The 21,415-nt window shown below is 46.9% G+C and overlaps 1 protein-coding gene across 8 annotated transcripts in view; it reads right to left on the bottom strand.

Moving 5' to 3' along the window:
• The window catches only part of nalcn (sodium leak channel, non-selective), a 315,031-nt gene that overhangs the window by 235,407 nt on the left and 58,209 nt on the right, over positions 1 to 21,415 (bottom strand). For 7 of the 8 annotated variants that reach the window (XR_015079682.1, XM_085998388.1, XM_085998389.1 and 4 more), the window contains exons 9-10: positions 13,902 to 14,006; positions 9,777 to 9,863 (exon numbers count right to left, since the gene is read on the bottom strand). Coding sequence is in view for 7 of the 8 variants with exons in the window: in XM_085998388.1 (XP_085854514.1) it covers positions 9,777 to 9,863; positions 13,902 to 14,006 (192 nt within the window). In the remaining variant the exon portion in view is untranslated. Of the gene's footprint in view, positions 1 to 9,776; positions 9,864 to 13,901; positions 14,007 to 20,811; positions 20,880 to 21,415 lie in introns of those variants that run through there. The other variant, XM_085998394.1, reaches the window with a different exon arrangement.

The following is a 21,415-nucleotide window of genomic DNA, read 5'->3' as shown; positions in this document are numbered from 1 at the left end:
AAGGCCAACATGCCATTTGCCTTCCTTATTGCTTGCTGTACCTGCATGCTAGCTTTCTGTGTTTCTTGCACGAGGACACCCAAATCTCTCTGAACACCAACATTTGAAAGTTTCTCACCATTTAAAAAATATTCTGTTTTTCTATTCTTCCTACCAAAGGGTAGATTTTCAACTCATCACCTGCCATAAAACTGGTATTGTAGATCTGTCGCATGCACAATTTTTATTTCCAATGCTTGTCAGGATGAGTACAGACTTGGCCGTGTATTTTTAATTAATGTTTTCCCTCCCCTTGCTGATTTGCCTAATGGATAAGATGGGACCATTATGCAAATTCAATTACTCCCTCAAACAGATATATAGTCACAGACCCCTGGGATATTAGGCATGTACAAGTTTCACATCGTTAATTGACATCAGCGCTATGGACCATTAAAGTCAGTTTTACAACCAATTAAAAAATATCAGTGGGCACATTTTCACCTTTAGCGCATCTGAGGGTAATGCAGCCAAGCAAACTGCCCACCCGATATGGAACCAGCCCAATTTTCATCCCAGGTGAGCAGATTTATCAACAGATTTTTAATAAGTTCTAGGTAGATAGTTCTCACACCTGTACCTAAAGACGATACAGGTCCATTTAAAAAAAAAAAATCTTCTTCTTAGGCAGCCCCTCGGATCCGAGGATGACTTGCTTCCACATTAAAAATGAGTTCTCAGGTGACTGATGAGTCCAATGCGGGACCTACAGTCTCTGTCACAGGTGGGGCAGTCAGTGGTTGAAGGGGCGGGTGGGTGGGGTGCTTGGGTTGACGTGCGCTCCTTGCGCTTGCTCCTGGTGAAGAGACTCGAGGCGTTCAGCTCCTTCCCGGATGCTTCTCCTCCACTTTGTGTGATCTTGGGCCAGAGATTCCCAGGTGTCGGTGGGGATGTTACACTTTTTCCAAGGAGGCTTTGAGGGTGTCCTTGAAGCATTTCCTCTGCCCACCTGGGGCTCTCTTGCCGTGTCAGAGCTCCGAGTAGAGCACTTGTTTTGGGAGTCTCGTATCGGGCATGCGGACAATGTGACCCGTCCATCGGAGCTGATTGAGCGTGGTCAGAGCTTCGATGCTGGGGATGTAGGCCTGAGCAAGAACACGGACGTTGATGCGCCTATCCTGCCAATGGATTTGCAGAGGCAACGTTGGTGGTACCTCTCCAGTGCTTTGAGGTGCCTGCTGTACATGGTCCATGTCTCCGAGGCATACAGCAGGGCAGGTATCACTGCTATCCTGTAGACCATGAGCTTAGTGCCGTGTTTGAGGTCCTGGTCTTCAAACACTCTCTTCCTCAGGCGACTGAAGGCTGCACTGGCACACTGAAGGCGGTGTTGGATTTAGGCGTCGACATCTGCCCATGTTGACAGTAGGCTCCCGAGGTATGGAAAGTGGTCCACGTTGTCCAGGGCCTTGTCGTGGATTTTGATAATCGGGGGGCAGTACTGTGTGGCGGGGGCAGGTTGGTAGAGGACCTTTGTCTTACGGATGTTTAGTGTAAGGCCCATGCTCTCGTATGCTTCGGTGAAGGTGTTTACGATGGTTTGGAGTTCGACCTCCGAGTGAGCGCAGACGCAAGCATCGTCTGCATACTGTAATTCGACGACAGAGGATGGGACGACCTTGGATCTGGACTGGAGGTGACGGAGGTTGAACAGTTTCCCGTTTGTTCTGTAGATTAGCTCCACTCCAGTGGGGAGCTTACTGAGGGTGAGATGGAGCATTGCAGCAAGGAAGATTGAGAAGAGCGTTGGTGCGATGACACAGCCTTGCTTGACCCCGGTTCGTACATGAATTGGGTCTGTGGTGGAGCCATTGGTCTGGATCACGGTTTGCATGTTGTCATGAAGCAGGCGGAGGCTAGTGACAAACTTTTGAGGGCAGCCGAATTTGAGGAGGACACTCCACAATCTCTCACGGTTGACAGTGTCGAAGGCCTTTGTTTGATCAAAGGCGGCCATGTACAGTGGTTGGTGCGGTTACCTGCATTTCTCTTGTAATTGACGTGCGGTGAAGATCATGTCCATTGTGCCCCTTAGTGGGCGGAATCCGCATTGCGACTCTGGGAGGAGCTCTTCGGCCACTGGGAGAAGGCGATTGAGGAGGATTCTTGCGATGACTTTCCCTGTGGCAGATAGCAGGGAAACTCCTCTGTAATTACCGCAATCGGACTTGTCACCTTTCTTGAAGATGGTCACAATTACGGCGTCTCAGATCCCCTGGCATGCTTTTCCGCTATGCTGTAGTGCCTCGGCGGGGATTCCATCTGCTCCCGAGGCCTTGTTGTTCCTCAGTTGTCGGATGGTCTTTTCAACCTCATGCTGGGCTGGGGTTGTGCCGAGATGGTGGCGGGTAGCATGCTGCGGGATGGAGTTGAGGACATTCGTGTCAAAGGTGGAGTCGTGGTTAAGGAGATCTTCGAAGTGTTCCTTCCAGCGGGCACTGACTGCTTCCCTGTCCTTGATGAGTACCTCTCCATTCTTGGCCCGCAGTGGGGAAGGGCTTTGGGCAGTAGATGGTCTTGACTGCGCTAAAGAATCCACGCACGTCGTGGTTGTCGGCTAGCTGCTGGATCTCCTGCGCTTTCTCCACCCACCATCTGTTCTTTAGGTCGCGAGTTTTTTGTTGGACCTCAGCCTTCAGGCTTCTGTAGAGCTGCTTTCTTGCTCTCGAGTTCTGTTGCTGTTTCCAGATCAGGAATGCCTTGCGCTTGCGGCTTATTAGCTCCTGGATCTCCTGGTTGTTCTTGTCGAACCAGTCTTGGTGTTTCCTGGTTGAGTGACCGAGCGTCTCTTCACAGGTGCTGATTATGGAGGCCTTGAGTGCAGACCAGACGCTGTGGGCACTCTGTGTCGCTGCATCACTGGGAGTCGTCAGGTTGTTTGTGAGGCGCAGGCTGAATAGGGCTTTCTTAGCGGGGTCTTTGAGTGCTCCAGCGTTAATTTTCCTGCGGCATTGTTTCTGTTGCTACCGCTGTTTTGGGACTACATTGATGGAGATGACAGAGCGGATTAGGTGGTGGTCTGTCCAGCAGTCATCAGCTCCTGTCATGACGTGGGTGATGCGGACGTCCTTGCGGTCCCTCATTCGGACGATGACGTAGTCCAGCATTACCAATTGCCCAGACTTTGTCTCTTTTCCATGGGCAATGATACACACACATTTAATCCGTGACGTCAAACACAGCAGGTATAGTGATGTAAAAAGACTACTGAGCCCTTGGTTTGAGTGTAAAACAAGGCTTTAATCAACTGTTTCAAAACCATGAGATTCTAGTTACATCACTAGTTCCTGGTTACAGAAACATCCTGAGCAAGCTGGGCCCACACCCGAGTATTTATACTCCTTGGACTGCGCCACCAGCTGGCCGCCCAGTGTTACTTCGTGTGTCATGATAAGATTCATGACATATAGTATGAGACATGCACAGTTATGTCACAGATGCTATTAGGTATGCAGCTCCAGACCTGATTTTTGATAAGAAAACAATGGGAAACTTTTTCCCGCCCTCAAGCTTGCGAGGAAATCGGATTTCACCATCTTGTGAAAAATCCACAAATGTATCAGTGGATATTCAAGATTCAAAAGGGAATTAGATTTCTACGTTAAAAAGGAAACATTTTGCAGGGCAATAGGGAAAGAGCAGGGGGGGTGGTGGAACTAATTGGAGAGCTCTTTCAAAGAGCCGGCACAATCACGATGGGCCGAATGGCCTCCTCCTCCTGTGCTGTATCATTCTATAAAATCTGAGGGTCCCCAGTTTGTTATGATTATTCAGCTATGATCCAATCAATCGACTCAAATTCACAATGAAAGAAAGTCTTGCATTTCTCCAGCGCCTTTCACCACCTCAGGACGTCCCAAAGCGCTTCACAGCCAATGAAGTACTTTTTGAAGTGTAGTCACTGCTGTAATGTAGGAAACGCAGCAGCCAATTTGCGCACAGCAAGCTCCCACAAACAGCAATGTGACAATGACCAGATAATCTGTTTTAGTGATGTTGATTGAGGGATAAATATTGGCTAGGACACCAGGAAGAGCACCTCTGACAGTGCAGCACTCCCTCAGTACTGCATTGGAGTGTCAGCCTAGATTTGTGTCTTTGAAGTGGGACTTGAACCAACAATCTTCTGACGCAGCGGGGAAGAATGCGGACCACAGCTAGCAATGTCGGAGGGGCCGCCTTTCGGATCAGATGTAAAACTGAGACTGGATGCTCTCCCAGGTGGAGTCTCCCACGGCATTACTTCGAAGAAGGGCAGGTGAGTACTCCCCGGTGTCCTGGGACTAATATTTATCCCTCAACCAGCATCGCTAAAAGCAGATGATCTGGTCATTATCACATTGCTGTTTGTGGGAGCTTCCTACATTACAACAGTGACTCCACTTCAAAGTGCTTCATTGGCTGTGAAGCGCTTTGGTACGTCCCGAGGTTGTGAAAGGTGCTATAGAAATGCAAGTTCTTTTACTTTCATGCTCCAAGCTAGACTGCAGCATGAGAAGTTTCCAAAAATGCAGACATGTTCTGCTCACCAAATCATGCACAACACAAGTCGCTTGCTCGCACTCTACAGAGAATAGAATACACACCGACTGACTGAGGACTTAATCATTCAATTGCCCCTGGCTTTTACAGTGATAACCTTCAGGAACCAAACTTCAAAAGGTTTCTATGTCCCTAATGGCTACTTAATACTTTGCAATAAAAATTAATTCAACTTATAAACCAATACATGAAAATGATGCCAAGCTATTTATTTTCACAGATCCATTAGCCGAGATATCCCACGCTACTAATGTGCCACTTCATTAGAATGTTATGCTCATGTTTTATGAATCGGTAAGAAATTATTGACCTGTTTCAATGGGAGAGCACGGACATACAGGTTTAATTCTTCTAAATTAATCCTTACTGCATCTGAAGTCTTTCCACAAGGAAAGAAATACTTTCTATTGATTATATTTCATTTACGTTGCTAATGAGTAAAGGTGAATTAATGTAAGATTCAAAACTCTAAACATTGCTGCAACCTATACAACAGATCCAGAGGGTCAAGAGCAGAGGCATTGCAGCAGTAAACTACCCTTAGTTACTTTAGAGGCACTGAAACAGGATCACTGATGTTCATTCATAAATCAGCCCCCAACAATAACAAGTGATGCTGAGCAAGTGTGAGGTGGTGTGTTTTGGTAGGAGGCCACATTCTCCTCGTCAAACAAGTGTACATGGGGTAGAGGCACAAAGAGATCAAGGGTACAGATCACAAATCATTAAACACTAGCACCGCAGGTTAACAAAGTCATTCAAAAAATGCAAACAAAGCACTGGGGTTCATTTCTAGAGGAATAGAATTGAAAAGCAGAGAAGTTATGTTAAACTTATATAAAAAAACTTTGGTTAGACCGCACTTGGAGCACCGTGAAACAGTTCTGGTCTCCAGATTATAAAAAGGATATTTAGGCACTGGAGAAGGTGCAAAAAAGATTTCCAAGGATGATACCAGAACGGAGAGGTTATAACTATCAGGAAAGACTGAACAGGTGGGGGCTCCTTTCTCTAGAACAGAGAAGGCTGAGGGGCGACCCGATAGAGGTCTTTAAAATTCTGAAAGGTTTCGATAGGGTAGACACAGAGAAAATGTTTCCACTTGTGGGGGAGACCAGAACTAGAGGCCATAAATAAATATAAGAGAGTCACTAATAAATCCAATGGGGAATTCAGGAGAAACTTCTTTACCCAGAGAGAGGTGAGAATGTGGAACTCGCTACCACAGGGAGTGGTTGAGGCGAATTGCAAAGAGATAAAAGGTAGAAGATCCCACGGCATTATTGGAAGAAGAGCAGGGGGAGTTCTCCCCGGAGTCCTGGTCAATATTTATCGCTCAACTAACATAACAAAAACAGATTATCTGGTCATTATCACATGGCTGTCTGTGGGAGCTTGCTGTGCGCAAATTGGCTGCAGCGTTTCCTACAGTAACAACAGTGACCACACTTCAAAAACACAGCGTCGCATACATTTCCTACAACAGTGCTTTCACTTCAAAAGTACTTCATTGGCTGTAAAGCGCTTTGGGACGTCCTGAGGTCGAGAAAGGCGCTGGAGAAAGGAAGTCTTTCTTATATTTTCTTTTACAAGGATCGTCGTCAAGTAATCAGAACGATTATCAATCAACCAGCAAGCTTGTTCTGCAGCTTGCTCTTCTGGCTACAACTGTAAGCTTAATTGTTTCGGTTCAGCTTTCAGATGTTGTCACGTTATGTTCAAGTGCTGGGATGGTGTCATTGAAAATGATTAGTTCTTGTGCTTCAGGCACCTTTCAATAGACTGGAACTCAGCACGAGTTTATTGACACACAATGCAGCATTTGCTTTTTCTTCCCCCCCCTTTTGTACAGAGTGTGTGAATTTGCAGAGAATCATACTGAATTCCAGAGGCAACACTGACTCTCTTTAGAATCATACACCTCAGAAGGAGGCCATTCGGCCCATCGTGCCTGTGCCGGCTCTTTGAAAGAGCTCTCCAATTAGTCCCACTCCCCCTGCTCTTTCCCCACAGCCCTGCAAATGTTTCCTTTACAAGTACTTATCTGCTTCCACTGCCCTTTCTGGCGGCGTATTCCAGATCATCACAACTCGCTGCGTAAAGAAGTATCTCCTCAACTCCCCTCTGGTTCTTTTGCCAATTACCTTCAATCTGTGTCCTCTGGTTACCGACCCTCCTGCCACTGGAAACAGTTTCTCCTTATTTACTCGATCGAAACCCTTCATAGTTTTGAACACCTCTATTAAATCTCCCCTTAACCTTCTCTGCTCCCTGGGAAACAATCCCAGCTTCTCCAGTCTCCCCTCCCTGGCCACATTCTGGTAAATCTCCTCTGCACCCTCTCCAAGCATAACAAGCAGCTTAATGTTCAACTTTGAGAAGGAGGTCCATTCCAAGCTCGAATCTGCAAGGATGATACCAGAACCGAGAAGCTGTAACCATCAGGAAAGGCTGAACAGGCTGGGGCTCTTTTCTCTGGAAAAGAGAAGACTGAGGGGTGACCTGATAGAGGTCTTTAAAATTATGAAGGGGTTTCGATAGGGTAGACATAGAGAAGATGTTTCCACTTGTGGGAGACCAAAACAAGGGGCCTTAAATATAAGATAGTCTCTAATAAATCCAATAGGGAATTTAGGAGAAACTTCTTTACCCAGAGAGTGATGAGAATGTGGAACTCGCTACCACAGGGAGTGGTTGAGGCAAATAGCACAGATACATTTAAGGGGAAACTAGATAAGTACATGAGGGAGAAAGGAATAGAAGGATATGCTGATAGGGTGAGATGAAGAGGGGTGGGAGGAGGCTCGTGTGGAGCAGAAACACCGGCACGGACCAGTTAAGAACACAAGAACATAAGAAATAGGAGCAGGAGTCGGCCATTTGGCCGCTCGAGCCTGCTCCGCCATTCAATAAGATCATGGCCGATCTTTGACCTCAACTCCACTTTCCCGCCTGATCTCCATATCCCTTGATTCCCCTAGTGTCCAAGAATCTATCGATCTCAGCCTTGAATATACTCAACGACTGAGCCTCCACAGCCCTCTGGGGTAGAGAATTCCAAAGATTCACCACCCTCTGGGTGAAGAAATTCTCCTCGCCTCGGTCCTAAATGGCCGCCCTTGGACTGACGGCCTGTTTCTGTGCTGTAAGTTCTATGCAATGTTACAAAACTCTGCCACAGATCAGTGCTGCAAATCAGAAAGCGGTGGAGTGGATGTTCACTTTTGGTAAACTGACGATAGCGGATTGACTGCCTGTTATAAATCATTGAAAGAAAAAAATAAATAAACCGGGCTGGGTATAGAACAAGCAGACAATCCAATACCAGCAGATTGCCAAACGTGAACCTTGCCCCCAGTCTATATACTTCCTGTTGCAAGGCTGGTTCCTTCAAGCATGTAGAATCTCTCTACATCAACCTACTGATCCCAGTGCCCGTCCTAAACTTGGACAGTTTAGTGCGTAGGGCTGATGGACACAGTGCGCGCACAATAGGCGCTCCCAGTTATGGACCGTCACTGGGATCAGTAGGTTAGTGTCAATGAGGTTACATTGTATAAAGGGCTACAGTCACGTCGGAGTCAAGAGCTGAGCATCATACTATCAGGAGACCGCTAGAGGTTTGGTGTGGAACTGTCTTCAAAGGAATTGAAAATCAGGAGAGATGTACAACAGACAGCTGATCCGATATCACCCGATGTTGAAATTACCCCCCTTCCCCTACCTCTCCTCCAGATGTGGATACGGGGCGTAAAAGGTGAAAACATAAGTGCAGTCATTTCACATCTGGAGGAGTACAAAGTTTACCAATATGCACACAATTAATAAGATTAATATTTCACTTCATGAACAACACTTAAATTAGGAATTCTATCTCAAAACAAGAGGAGTTCTTGAGGGGTTTTGACAGAGTAAATAAGGAGAAACTGTTTCCAGTGGCAGGAGGGTCGGAGCCAGAGGACACAGATTGAAGGTAATCGGCAAAAGAGCCAGAGGGGAGATGAGGATAATTTTTTCCTTAAAGCAGCGAGTTGTTGTGATCTGGAATGTGCTGCCTGAAAGGGCGGTGGAAGCAGATTCAATAGTAACTTTCAAAATGGAATTGGATAAATACTTGAAAAGAAAAAAATTGCAGGGCTCTGGGGAAAGAGCAGGCGGAGTGGGACTAATTGGAGAGCTCTTTCAAAGAGCTGGCACAGGCATGATGGGCCGAATGGCCTCCTTCTGCGCCGTATTAGTCTATGATTTTAAGAGAAAACTGACACGATTCGACTTATCCTTTAAGCACTGCACTTCCTGCTGTCTGATCATTGAGAATGTTGACAGCGAGCACGGAGAAATCCACAGTACAAAACTTCCTCCCACATCCCTGGGAGGAATTTAAACAACTTACTTGTACATCAATACACTTCTCACTATGCTGGTTTCAGATTATTACCCCGATACAATGTTAGACAATATTCGCTACCATGACTGTATGCCCCAAGCTCTGGAATTTCCTCCCAAAACCTCTTCGCCAAGCTCTCCTCCTTTAAGAGTCTCCTGAAACTGGCGTTTTGGCCAAGTTTTTGGTCGCCTGTCCAAATATCTCTAGGACTTGAGCTCAAAAATCTAGACTGAACACTCCCAGTGCCGTACTGAGGGAGCGCCGCACTGTCGGAGGGGCAGTACTGAGGGAGCGCCGCACTGTCGGAGGGGCAGTACTGAGGGAGCGCCGCACTGTCGGAGGGGCAGTACTGAGGGAGCGCCGCACTGTCGGAGGGGCAGTACTGAGGGAGTGCTACACTGTCGGAGATGCTGTCTTTCGGATGAGACATTAAACCGAGGCCCCGTCTGCCCTCTCAGGTGGACGTAAAAGATCCCACGCAACTATTTCGAAGAAGAGCAGGGGAGTTATCCCCGGTGTCCTGCCCAATATTTATCCCTCAACCAACATCACTAAGTAGATTATCTGGCCAATATCACATTGCCGTTTGTGGGAGCTTGCTGTGCGCAAATTGGCTGCTGCGTTTCCTACATTACAACAGTGACTACACTTCAAAAAGTACTTCATTGGCTGTAAAGCGCTTTGGGACGTCCGGTGGTCATGAAAGGCGCTGTAGAAATGTAAGTTGTTGTTAGCAGTAGACTATTACCGAAATCCTAGTTTGAGAAGAAACACACATACATGTTAATCAACCAGCGATCAGTCGTACCTGCAAGCATGCTGGGGCTCTGCCTTGTGGCTTGTTCATGTCCACCGCCACTAGCTGCCATCCACCTGCAGCATCCTCATGGAACATCTACAGGAAAAAGACAATTCTGCTCACTAACATACCCGATTTAAACCAGAAAATAGTACACAGATTCAATAATCTTTACAACACAGCTCTGTGGAGAGACTTTAAAAAAAAAAATTCGTTCCTGGGATGTGGGCGTCGCTGGCAAGGCCGACATTTATTGCCCATCCCCTAATTGCCCTTGAGAAGGGGGTGGTGAGCCACCTTCTTGAACCGCTGCAGTCCGTGTGGTGAAGGTGCTCCCACAGTGCTGTTAGGGAGGGAGTTCCAGGTTTTTGACCCAGCGACGATGAAGGATCGGCCGATATACTTCCAAGTCAGGTTGGTGTGGGAATTGGAGGGGAGAACTTGGAGGTGGTGGTGTTCCCATGCGCCTGCTGCCCTTGTCCTTCGAGGTGGGAGAGGCCGTGGGTTTGGGAGGTGCTGCCGAAGAAGACTAGTGAAGTTGGGGTTGTTCTCCTTAGAGCAGAGAAGGTTAAGGGGAGATTTAATAGAGGTGTTCAAAATTATGAAGGGTTTTGATAGAGTAAATAAGGAGAAACTGTTTCCAGTGGCAGGAGGGTCGGTAACCAGAGGACACAGAGTGAAGATACCAGAGGGGAGATGAGGAATTTTTTTACTTTGTGATCTGGAATGCGCTGACTGAAAGGGCGGTGGGAACAGATTCAATAGTAAACTTGAAAAGGGAAAAGCTTTTGGGCTGTGGGGAAAGAGCAGGGGGGAGTGGGACTAATCGGAGAGCTCTTTCAAAGAGCCGGCACAGGCACGATGGGCCGAATGGCCTCCCTCTGTGCTGTGTGATTCTTAGCCATGGAATTGGTGAAGTAGTTTGAGTCACTATTTTCAGGTGAACTCAACACAACAGATACATTGTCCCGAATATTTAGCTGGAGCCAGAAATAGAGGGTGGGGGGGCGGCCTTAGTGGGATGGGATTTTCGGTCGGGATATCTGGAGGTAAGGGTTTCCCGCAGGTCCTGGTGAATTTACTCCTAGATGTTTTGAACCGATTTCCCGGCCGACAGCCAGATTGACAGGTGGGGGGGGGGGGGGGGGGGGCGGGGAGCGGGGTGTCAGCTGGTCGCGGGGGTCCGATTGTGCGATGGTAAGCTTGTCGGGTCTTTGGGGGTGAGGGGTGGGGGTGGGGCACACTCTTGCTCCTCCTGGCCCACCAGCAGTGCTGGAAAGGCCCTTACCTCATGGATCCGGCTCTTCTCGCCTCCTTTAACCTCCCGGCAATCTCGTCCGCCACGCGCTAAAAATCCTGGTTAAAATGGAGGCACGCAGCCTCCTTAAAAGACTTTATTGATGGGCCCGCCTCCCGAGAGCGGATTGGTCGCCCGCCCCTCGTCCCCGCCTCTTAAAACTGGAAATGGACGAGTTGGGGTCGGGGTTGAGAATTTTAATATTTTTACCTTCCCACCCGCCCCCAACTCGCCCGTCATTGGGGGTTTAAATCACCCCATGGAGTCCGTCAGTGTGATAAAAGTGAAACTGTGCAAGTTAACAGGATAGGGCTGGTTTTCCAAACACCAGTGCCTGCCAAACATTTGTGCTTGAAAGACTGGCCCTTGTACATACAGGAAACTTTTTTTAAAAAGTTGAAACATTAAACACACACACACTTTCCTTTCGTAGCGAAGTTCTATTTTTTGTGGCAGAACATAGCCTTGGCATATTACAAAACCAAAACATGCAGGTGCTGGGAATCTGAAGGAAAAACAAAGGGTCAGGCAGCGTCTGTGGTAGTATCGGGCGGTTGTATCTGACCTGCTGGGTGTTCCCAGCATTTTTTCTTTCTATGGTTAGCTGGAGGGAAAAAAAAACCTTTCCTAATGCATCAGGTGTGAAAGGCCTGGGAGAGACGAACGCGAGTCGTGTACGCGATGTTGTGGCAACCGTTCTCGAAAGTAAATGGACACGCCATTGTCCGCTATTCTGTTTCATTGTTGGGTTTTATTAATACATCTGAGTTTAGAAGAATGAGAGGTGATCTCATTGAAACATATAAGATTCTGAGGGGGATTGACAGGGTAGATGCTGAGAGGTTGTTTCCCCCTGGCTGGAGAGTCTAGAACCAGGCGTCACAGTCTCAGGATAAGGGGTCAGCCATTTAGGACTGAGATGAGGAGGAATTTCTTCACTCAGAGGGTGGTGAATCTTTGGAATTCTCTACCCCAGAGGACTGTGGATGATGAGTCTTTGAGTATATTCAAGGCTGAGATCGATAGATTTTTGGACTCTAGGGGAATCGAGGGATATGGGGACCGGCCGGGAAAGTGGAGTTGAGGTCGAAGATCAGCCATGATCTTATTGAATGGCGGAGCAGGCTCGAGCGGCCGAATGGCCGACTCCTGCTCCTAATTCTTATGTTCTTTGTGAATCGGACTATTAAATCAATTCGAGGTGCTTTTTTTTGTTGAGTTTTTCAGCGGCATGAGCAATCCGGATTCTGGACAATAAAATTATACATCAAAGCCTTGACATGAAGACAGCACAGATCACCAGTGAAACGGAATTACAGTTATTCTTTCGAGTGTGAAGAGCCATAATTTACAATTGCTAGTTGTGAGAGTGCAACTCGCTGTCACTGCTGACAACTTCTGCTTATATCAGAGCTTAAGAATCAGGAGCAGGAGTCGGCCATTCGGTCCCTCGAGCCTGCTCCACCACACGGCCCACTCGAGCCTGCTCCGTCATTCAATGAGATCATGGCTGATCTGCGACCTCAACTCCATTTCCCCGCCCGATCCACATATCCCTCGATTCCCTTACTGTCCAAGGACCTATCGATGTGTTTAATGTGCAGGTGGTGAAATCCTGGCAGAGTTCTGAAAAAGTAATCACTCCGTCATTTTAGAAGTCCATGCCACAGAGCTCTGGATTGCACTGTTGAATACCCAATTTTGGGATTTGTCTTTTGGGGATTGGGGGCCTATTCAGGTGGGCAGTAGTGGGACGTGCAATAGAAATTTGTCATGCGGGATCTTTTTAAAAAAAAAAATATTTATTGAGGATGTGGGCGTTGCTGGCAGGGCGGGAATTTATTGCACATCCCGAGTTGCCTCAGAGTTTGATGCAACTGAGAGGCGCGAGCTAACAATGTTCCCCATAAGCTGCCCGGCCAGAGCTCCTGCGCAGCCGGCTCGCTGGCTTTTAAATACAAAAAAAACCCCACGATTGCGCGGTATTTCGAATGGGCGGAGGGGCCGCACACTCAGAGATTTATTTTTTTCTCCAGGGAACATTGCTCGCCCCTTCACTTCAGTTAAGAATCAACCACGTTGGTGTGGGACTGGAGTCACATATCGGCGCAGACCGGGCAAGGACAGGTTGAGCCTATATTCATTGGAATTTAGAAGGATGAGAGGGGATCTTATTGAAATGTATAAGATTCTGAGGGGGCTTGACAGGGTGGATACAGAGAGGATGTTTCCCCTCGTGGGGGAATCTAGAACTCGGGGGCACAGTCTCAAAATAAAGGGTCACCCTTTTAAGACGGAGATGAGGGGGAATTTCTTCTCTCAGAGGGTCGTGAATCCTTGGAATTCTCTTCCCCAGAGAGCTGTGAAGGCGGAGTCATTGAATATATTCAAGGCTGAGATAGACAGATTTTTGAGCAACAGGGGAGTCGAGGGTTATGGGGAGCGGGCAGGGAAGTGGAGTTGAGGCCTGCCATGATCTCATTGAATGGCGGAGCAGGCTCGAGGGTCGGGTGGCCTGCTCTTGTTCCTATTTCTTCTGTTCTTATGATTCCTCCAATTCTGGCCTCGAGCATCCCCGGTTTTCATCGCTCCACCACTGGCGGCCGTGCCTTCAGCTGCCTGGGCCCCGAGCTCTGGAATTCCCTCCCTAAAACTCTCCGCCTCTCTCTCCTCCTTTAAGACGCTCCTTGAAACCGACCTCTTACCTGTCCTAATATCTCATGTGGCTCTATGTCAAATGTTGTCTGATAATCGCTCCTGTGGGACGATTTACTCCGTTAAAGGCACTGTATAAATATTGGACCTTTCCACGCATGAACTCCCAGTCGATACGTTACCTGTGTCGTGGCAGCCGAGGTAGTACTGCTTCTGGAACCCCACATCTGCTGAAACTGAACTCTTATTTCAGCGAAAGTCTCGATGATAACTGCAATGAATACGTTCTGAAAATAAAGAAAGAAAATTCGTGAACTCTCTAATCCAAAAAAAAAGTAACAATTTTAATGGGGCACCTTGGTGAAAGAGAGTTTGGCAAACTGCAACAATCAATGCATCGGCACAGATTCTGCCAAAGTTCCAAAGTCACGTTGCTTGTTCTGGTGCAAGGTCATCGACCCGAGACGTTAACTCTGTCTCTCTCGCTCCGCGGATGCTGCCTGACCTGCCGAGCGTTACCAGCATTTTCCGTTCTTATATCACGTTACATGTCTACGAAGCTAAAAACAGGACTCTTCTACTGTTCTTCACTCAAGAAAAAACATTTTTCACCAGACTGATAGCGGGGCTAAAAGGGTTAAATCACGAGGGCAGGTTGCACAGACTGGGCTTGTGTTCCCTCGAGTGTAGAAAATTAAGGGGTGATCTAATCGAGGTGTTTAAGATGATTGAAGGAGTTGATGAGGTCGAGAGAGAGAAACTATTTCCTCAGGTGGGGCAAAAGCAAAATACTGCGGATGCTGGAAATCTGAAATAAAAACAGACAATGCTGGAAACACTCGGCAGGTCAGGCAGCATCTGTGGAGAGAGAAACAGAGTTAACGTTTCAGGTCGATGACCTTTCATCAGAACTGGAAAAAGCTGGCGATGGAACGGGTTTTTAAGCAAGTGTAGGGGCTGGGAAAGGGGGGAGGGGAGGAAAGAACAAAAGGGAAGGTCTGTGATAGGGTGGAAGGTGGGAGAGATTAAATGACAAAAGGGATGATGGTGTGAGGCAAAAGGAGATGGGAATGGGACAAGTTAAGAAACAAAAGATGGGTCTAGAGGAGGTGTGAATGGAAATGGCAGAATGATCGACAGTTGCCGTGTGAGAGAGAGAAAAAAGATAGGGGCCGAGGTTATGGTCTGAAATTGTTGAACTCTATGTCGAGTCCAGAAGGCTGTAAAGTGCCTAATCGGAAGATGAGGTGCTGTTCCTCGAGCTTACGCTGAGCTTCCGTGGAACAATGCAAGAGGCCGAGGACGGTGAGGTCCGAGTGGGAGTGGAGCGGAGAATTAAAGTGACAGGCGACCGGAAGCTCGGGGTCACCCTTATGGACTGAACGGAGGTGTTCTGCAAAGCGGTCACCCAATCTGCGTTTGGTCTCCCCAATGTAGAGGAGACCACATCGTGAGCAGCGAATACAGTATAATAAATTGCAAGAAGTACAAGTAAATCGCTGTTTCACCTGGAAGGGGTGTTTGGGGCCCTGGACAGTGGGAAGGGGGGGGGGGAGGTATAAGGGCATGTGTTGTATCTCCTGCGCTTGCACGGGAAGGTGCCATGGGAAGGGGAAGGGGTGTCGCGGAGGGAGCGGTCCCTTCGGAATGTTGAAAGGGGAGGGGAGGGGAAGATGTGTTTGGTGGTGGGATCACGCTGGAGGTGGCGGAAATGACGGAGGACGATCCGTTGAATGTGGAGGCTGGTGGGGTGAACGGTGAGGACAAGGGGAACTCTATCGTGGTTCCGGGGGGGGAGGGGCAGGAGCAAGGGCAGAAGTGTAGGAAATAGAATGGACACGGTCAAGGGCCGTGTCAACCACTGTAAAGGGGAATCCTCGGTTGAGGAAAAAGGAAGACATGTCGGCACTAGGATAAAGGGTAGGCCATTCAGGATTGAGATGAGAAGAAATTTCTTCACACAGAGGGTGGTGAATCTTTGGCATTCTCTACCCCAGAGGGCTGTGGAGGCTCAGTCATTGGGTATATTCAAAACAGAAGTCGATAGATTTCTGACTAGTAAGGGCATCAAGGGATATGGTGATAAGGCCGGTGAATGGAATTGAGGCAGAAGATCAGTAATGATCTCATTGAATGGCGGAGCAGGCTCGAAGGGCCGAATGGCCGACTCCTGCTCCCATTTCTTATGTTCTTATGTATGGAAGGTGGCATCATCAGAACAGATGCGGCGGAGACGGAGAAAATGGGAAAATGGAATAGAGTCCTTACAGGAGGCGGGTGGGAGGAAGTGTAGTCCAGGTAGCTGTGGGAGACAGTGGGCTTGTAGTGAATGTTTGTCAATAGCCTATCCCCAGAAATGGAGACAAAGAAGTCGAGGAAGGGAAGGGAAGAGTCGGCGATGGACCATGTGAAGGTGAGGGAAGGGTGGAAATTGGAAGCAAAGTGAATGAAATGATCTAGTTCAGGGCGAGAGCAGGAAACGGCACCGATACAGTCATCAATGTATCGGAAAAAGAGAAGAGGGGACCCGAGTAGGACTGAAACAAAGAGTGTTCCACATATCCCACGAAAAGGCAGGCATAGCTAGCACCCATGCAGGTTCCCATAGCAACACCTTTGATTTGGAGGAAGTGAGTGGAGTCAAAGGAGAAGTTGTTCAATGTGACAACAAGTTCAGCTAGACGGAGGAGGGTGGTGGTGGATGGGGACTGGTTGGGCCTCTGTTCAAGGAAGAAGCGGTGCGCCCTCAGGCCATCCTGGTGGGGGATGGAGGTGTAGAGGGATTGTACGTCCATGCTGAAAAGGAGACGGTTGGGGCCAGGAAACTGGAAACTGTTAAAGTGACGGAGGGCGTTGGAGGAGTCGCGGATGTAGGTGGGAAGAGACTGGACAAGGGGCAAAAAAAGAGTCGAGATAAGAAGAGATAAGTTCCGTGAGGCAAGAACAGACTGAAACGATGAGTCTAGTGTAATGATCAGTAACATGTCATTCTAGAATGGTACACTAGGTGGAGCTGTATGTTTAGTAGTGGGCTACCCACAAGGCAGTAGTCAAGATAGATGCCTGTACACTAGTCCACATGGCTGAATAAATGACTAGCTCAAGCTAGCTGTTCATAATGAAAACGTCTATTTATTTATGAATATAACATGGTACCAGAAGTGGTAATATCTGCTGAATATTGCAAAATGCGACATGGAGAATTTGAAGCCACCGGAGGGTTTGAAACTCACGGGGAATGTCCACTGCAATTGGCGGACTTTCAAACAACAATTCGAACTCTACATTGCTGCCATCGGGTTCAGTACGAAGCCAGACGCAAGGAAAATAGCGTTACTGCACACGGTTGCAGGCCCGCAGGCGATAGAGGTATTTAATACATTTGTATTTGATCAAGAGGAGGAGAGAGAAAAAATGGACGATGTGCTAAAGAAGTTTGATACACATTATTCTTCCAAAAAGAACGAGCCCTATGAGAGGTACGTGTTCCGTTCACGGACACGGCAGCAAAATGAGACTTTTGATAGCTTTGTGACCGATCTGAAACTGAAAGCACAGACATGTAATTTCTCTGAACTGAAATCATCCATGATTCGTGACCAGGTTGTGTTTGGTATTCATGATCAAAAAGGTCAGGGAACGTTTGTTGAGAGAAACTGAACTAACATTGGAGAATGCTGCGAAAATATGCCATGCCAGTGAGCTAGCTCAACAGCATGCAAAGACTTTCAGTGAAATTAATAATAATGCGACTGTAGTAAGCGATAGTGCTGCTGTCGGTGCTGTGTCCTACAAGGGGAAGAAACATGGGCAGAACAGAAATGCAAAGCAATCGGAGGATGGAATTTTTAATTATAAACGCTGTGGTTACCAGCACCAGTCAAGACAATGCCCAGCGTTTGGGAAAATGTGCATAAAATGTAATGGAAAGAATCACTTTGCCAAACAATGCTTTTCAAAAGTAAAAACAAAGAAAGGGCAACAAATCAATGTGATTGAGGACACTGATATAAATGAGACATTTTTTGTAGGAATGGTGTCATGTGACAATATCGAAAAGGATACAGAAAATGTGCAGCCCTCAGGAATGGACAATGCTGAACATAAAGTTAATGCAGTAAAAGAGGACAAATGGATGATGCCACTGTAGGTAAATGGAGCATGAGTTACATTGAAACTAGACACTGGGGCAAAAGCAAACTTAATCAGTATGAGTGACATTAAAAATATGAAAGAAAAGCCCAAAATACAGAAAAAGTCAGTACTACTGAAGAACTATAATGGACAGAAAATAGATAGCTTAGGTGTATGCAGACTTAAAGTGACAGTCAAAGACAAAGTGCATCATCTCATGTTTTCTGTTGTGGCTGAAGGACTTGATTCACTACTAGGTGACAAAGCTTGTGAGGACTTAGAACTGGTCAAGAGAGTCTACCGTATAAACTGTGCCATAAGCAGACCAGATGACTCAGTGGATTCTGTGGTGAGTAATTTCCAGGATGTGTTCAAAGGATTTGGAGTTCTACCATTCACTTACAAGATCCAGCTAAAGGAGGATGCTCAGCCAGTGGTACATGCTCCACGGAGAGTTCCAGCACTCCTGTGTGACCAGCTCAAGAAAGACCTGGACAGAATGACCACACTAGGAGTCATCAGGAAAGTCGAAGAGCCAACAGACTGGGTTAACTCCATGGTATGTGTAAAGAAAAAGAACAATGATCTAAGAGAATGCATGGATCCAAAGGACTTAAATGCAAACATAAAATGTGAACACTACCAGATTCCCAAGCGAGAAGAAATCACCAGTGAAATGTCAGATACTTCACAAAGCTCGATGCCTCACAAGGATTTTGGCAACTAAAACTGGATGAAGAGAGCACCAAATACTGTACCTTCAACACACCATTTGGCAGGTATTGTTTCCTCAGAATGCCTTTCGGGATAATATCTGCATCTGAAATCTTTCATAGAGCGATGGAACACATAATTGAAAGTCTGGAAGTAGTTCGGGTCTATGTTGATGACATCATCATCTGGGGCTCCACAATGAAAGAACACAATGAGAGACTGACTAAAGTGCTACAGAGCATACGCCGGAATGGACTGAAGCTCAACAAAGCCAAGTGTCAGTTTGGCGTCCAGGAAGTCACTTTCCTAGGAGATAATCTATCTGGTAAAGGAATAGAGCCAGATATGGAAAAAGTAAACGCCATACTCAACATGCCCTGACCCACTGACAAAAAAGGAGTGCTACGCATCATGGGGATGATAAACTTCATTGGAAAGTTCATTCCTAACTTGTCAGCCAAGACAGCCTGTCTGCGAGACCTGCTACATAAAACAAATGAGTTCGCATGGACAGAAAGACATGAACAAGAGTGGATGAACCTCAAAACAGTGCTGACAACCACACCTGTACTCACCTTCTTTGACCCAACAAAGAGAATCAAAGTGTCAACGAATGCATCAAAAGATGGCCTAGGCGCGGTCTTGCTACAAGCAGAGGATGAAGATTGGAAGCCTGTTGCCTATGCCTCCAGGTCTATGACTGATTCTGAGTGTCGATACGCCCAGATTGAAAAGGAATGTCTAGGCTTGGTAGTTGGACTAGAAAAGTTCCATGGCTACATATATGGACTTCCCACCTTCACAGTTGAGACAGACCACTGCCCACTGGTTGCCATCATAAAAAAAAATCTGAATGAGATGTCTCCAAGGATTCAACGACTCATGATGAAGCTGCAAAGATATGACTTTGAACTGATCTACACACCAGGCAAATACATAGTGTTAGCAGATGCACTATCCCGAGCACCCACAATGAGTCATGTGAGCTCTACTGAGGAAGACGTGGATGTTCATGTGAGTATGGTCACTGCTGCGCTGCCCGTGTCAGACACAAAATCAAAGCAAATAGCAGAAGAAACAGTAAAAGATACAGTGTTACAAACAGTAATAGAGAACATTCATCATGGTTGGCCAAAAGGTTCCTGTCCAAAGTACTATCACATCAGGTCAGAGTTAAGTGTCGCAAGTGGACTATTACTAAAACAGAACAGAATAGTCATTCCACAGGCTCTACGTCAAGACATGCTCAAAAGGATTCATGAGGGACACCTCGGAATTGAAAAATGCAAAAGGAGAGCAAGAGACACTGTTTATTGGCCTGGCATAAATAAGGACATTGAGAACATGATAGGCATATGTGAGACATGTCAGAAACACCAAAACAAACAAGCAAAGGAACCAATGATAGAAGCTGACTTACCAACAGCACCATGGCAAAAGGTTGGTATGGACCTTTCATTTGAATGGTAAAGACTATCTAATAGTGATTGACTACTATTCTAACTATCCGGAGATGGCGCTGCTCTCAAGCACATCAGCAAGCAGTGTCATAATGTATGTTAAATCCATCTTTGCCAGACATGGAATTCCCAGGATTGCCATTAGCGACAATGGTCCATGCTTCAACTGTAAGGAGTGGCAACAGTTTGCAGCACAGTATGACTTTCAGCACATCACATCCAGTCCTCTGTATGCTCAGTCGAATGGTAAGGCAGAGAAAGGTGTTCAAGTTCTCAAACAGCTACTGAAGAAAGCAACAGAAAGCAAGTCTGATCTTTATCTCGCCCTGCTGAGCTACTGAGCCTCCCCTTTAGACTGCTTCTTCACCTACTGAACTCCTAATGGGTCGCAAGTTGCGCACCACACTACCCTGCTGTGCAAAAGAAAAGCAGAGTAAGGAACTGAGACAGAGACTTCAACTGTTAAAGCTGAAACAGAAATCATACTATGACAAGTCATCCAAAACTCTGAAACCATTGACAAGGGATGATGTTGTCAGGATTGAGGATCCAGATGCATGGAACAGGAAAGCTGCAGTTCTTGAGGAAGTAGGACCAAGGTCATACACTGTTAGAACTGAGGAAGGACAGATTCTCAGGAGGAACCACCGTTCCCTCCTGAAAACACAAGAAACTATCCAAGAGCAAATCGATGACAATGCCGCAACTGAATCTTGTGACTCACCACCAGAACAATCTAACACAAACACACATACAGGCTCTCATGCAAACACATCAGACTTACCTGTGCTGAGAAGATCCACACGTGAAGTAAAAAAGCCTGATAGACTTAATCTTTGAGTACAAAGAAAACTATAATAAAAGAATGAAAAGCTTAGAGTTCATAAAGTAAAGCTTTGAAAATGTGTTGACTGCTGTGAAGATGTTTATGTCGTTATGATCGATTGATATTGATTTTGTCTAACCTCTAAGGAAGGGGGATGTAATGATCAGTAACATGTCATACTAGAAGGCGCTGTATGTTTAGTAGTGGGCTACCCACAAGGCAGTAGTCAAGATGGATGCCTGTACACTAGTCCACATGGCTGAATAAATGACTAGCTCAAGCTAGCTGTTCCTAATGAAAACGTCTATTTATTTATGAACATAACAGTCTACCAGGGCAGTCCTGTTTGTGGATCTTGGGAAGGAGGTAGAAGCGGGCTGTGCGGGGTTGGGGAACTATGAGGTTGGTGGCCGCGGGGGAAGATCTCAAGAGGAGATGAGGTTAGTGACAGTCTTGGAAACAGTGGCTTGGTGTTTGGTAGTGAGGTCATGGTCCAGGCGGAGGTAGGAGGAGGCGTCGGAGAATTGGCGTTCATCCTCCACTAGGTAGAGGTCGGTTCGCC

This window comes from Somniosus microcephalus, chromosome 10 (assembly GCF_052327205.1).
Source record: "Somniosus microcephalus isolate GS21.2 chromosome 10, FLI_Smic_1.0, whole genome shotgun sequence".
NCBI classification, from domain to species: Eukaryota; Metazoa; Chordata; class Chondrichthyes; order Squaliformes; family Somniosidae; genus Somniosus; species Somniosus microcephalus.
Note: the sequence above shows the minus strand (reverse complement) of the source record. Positions and strands in the feature narration are given on the sequence as shown.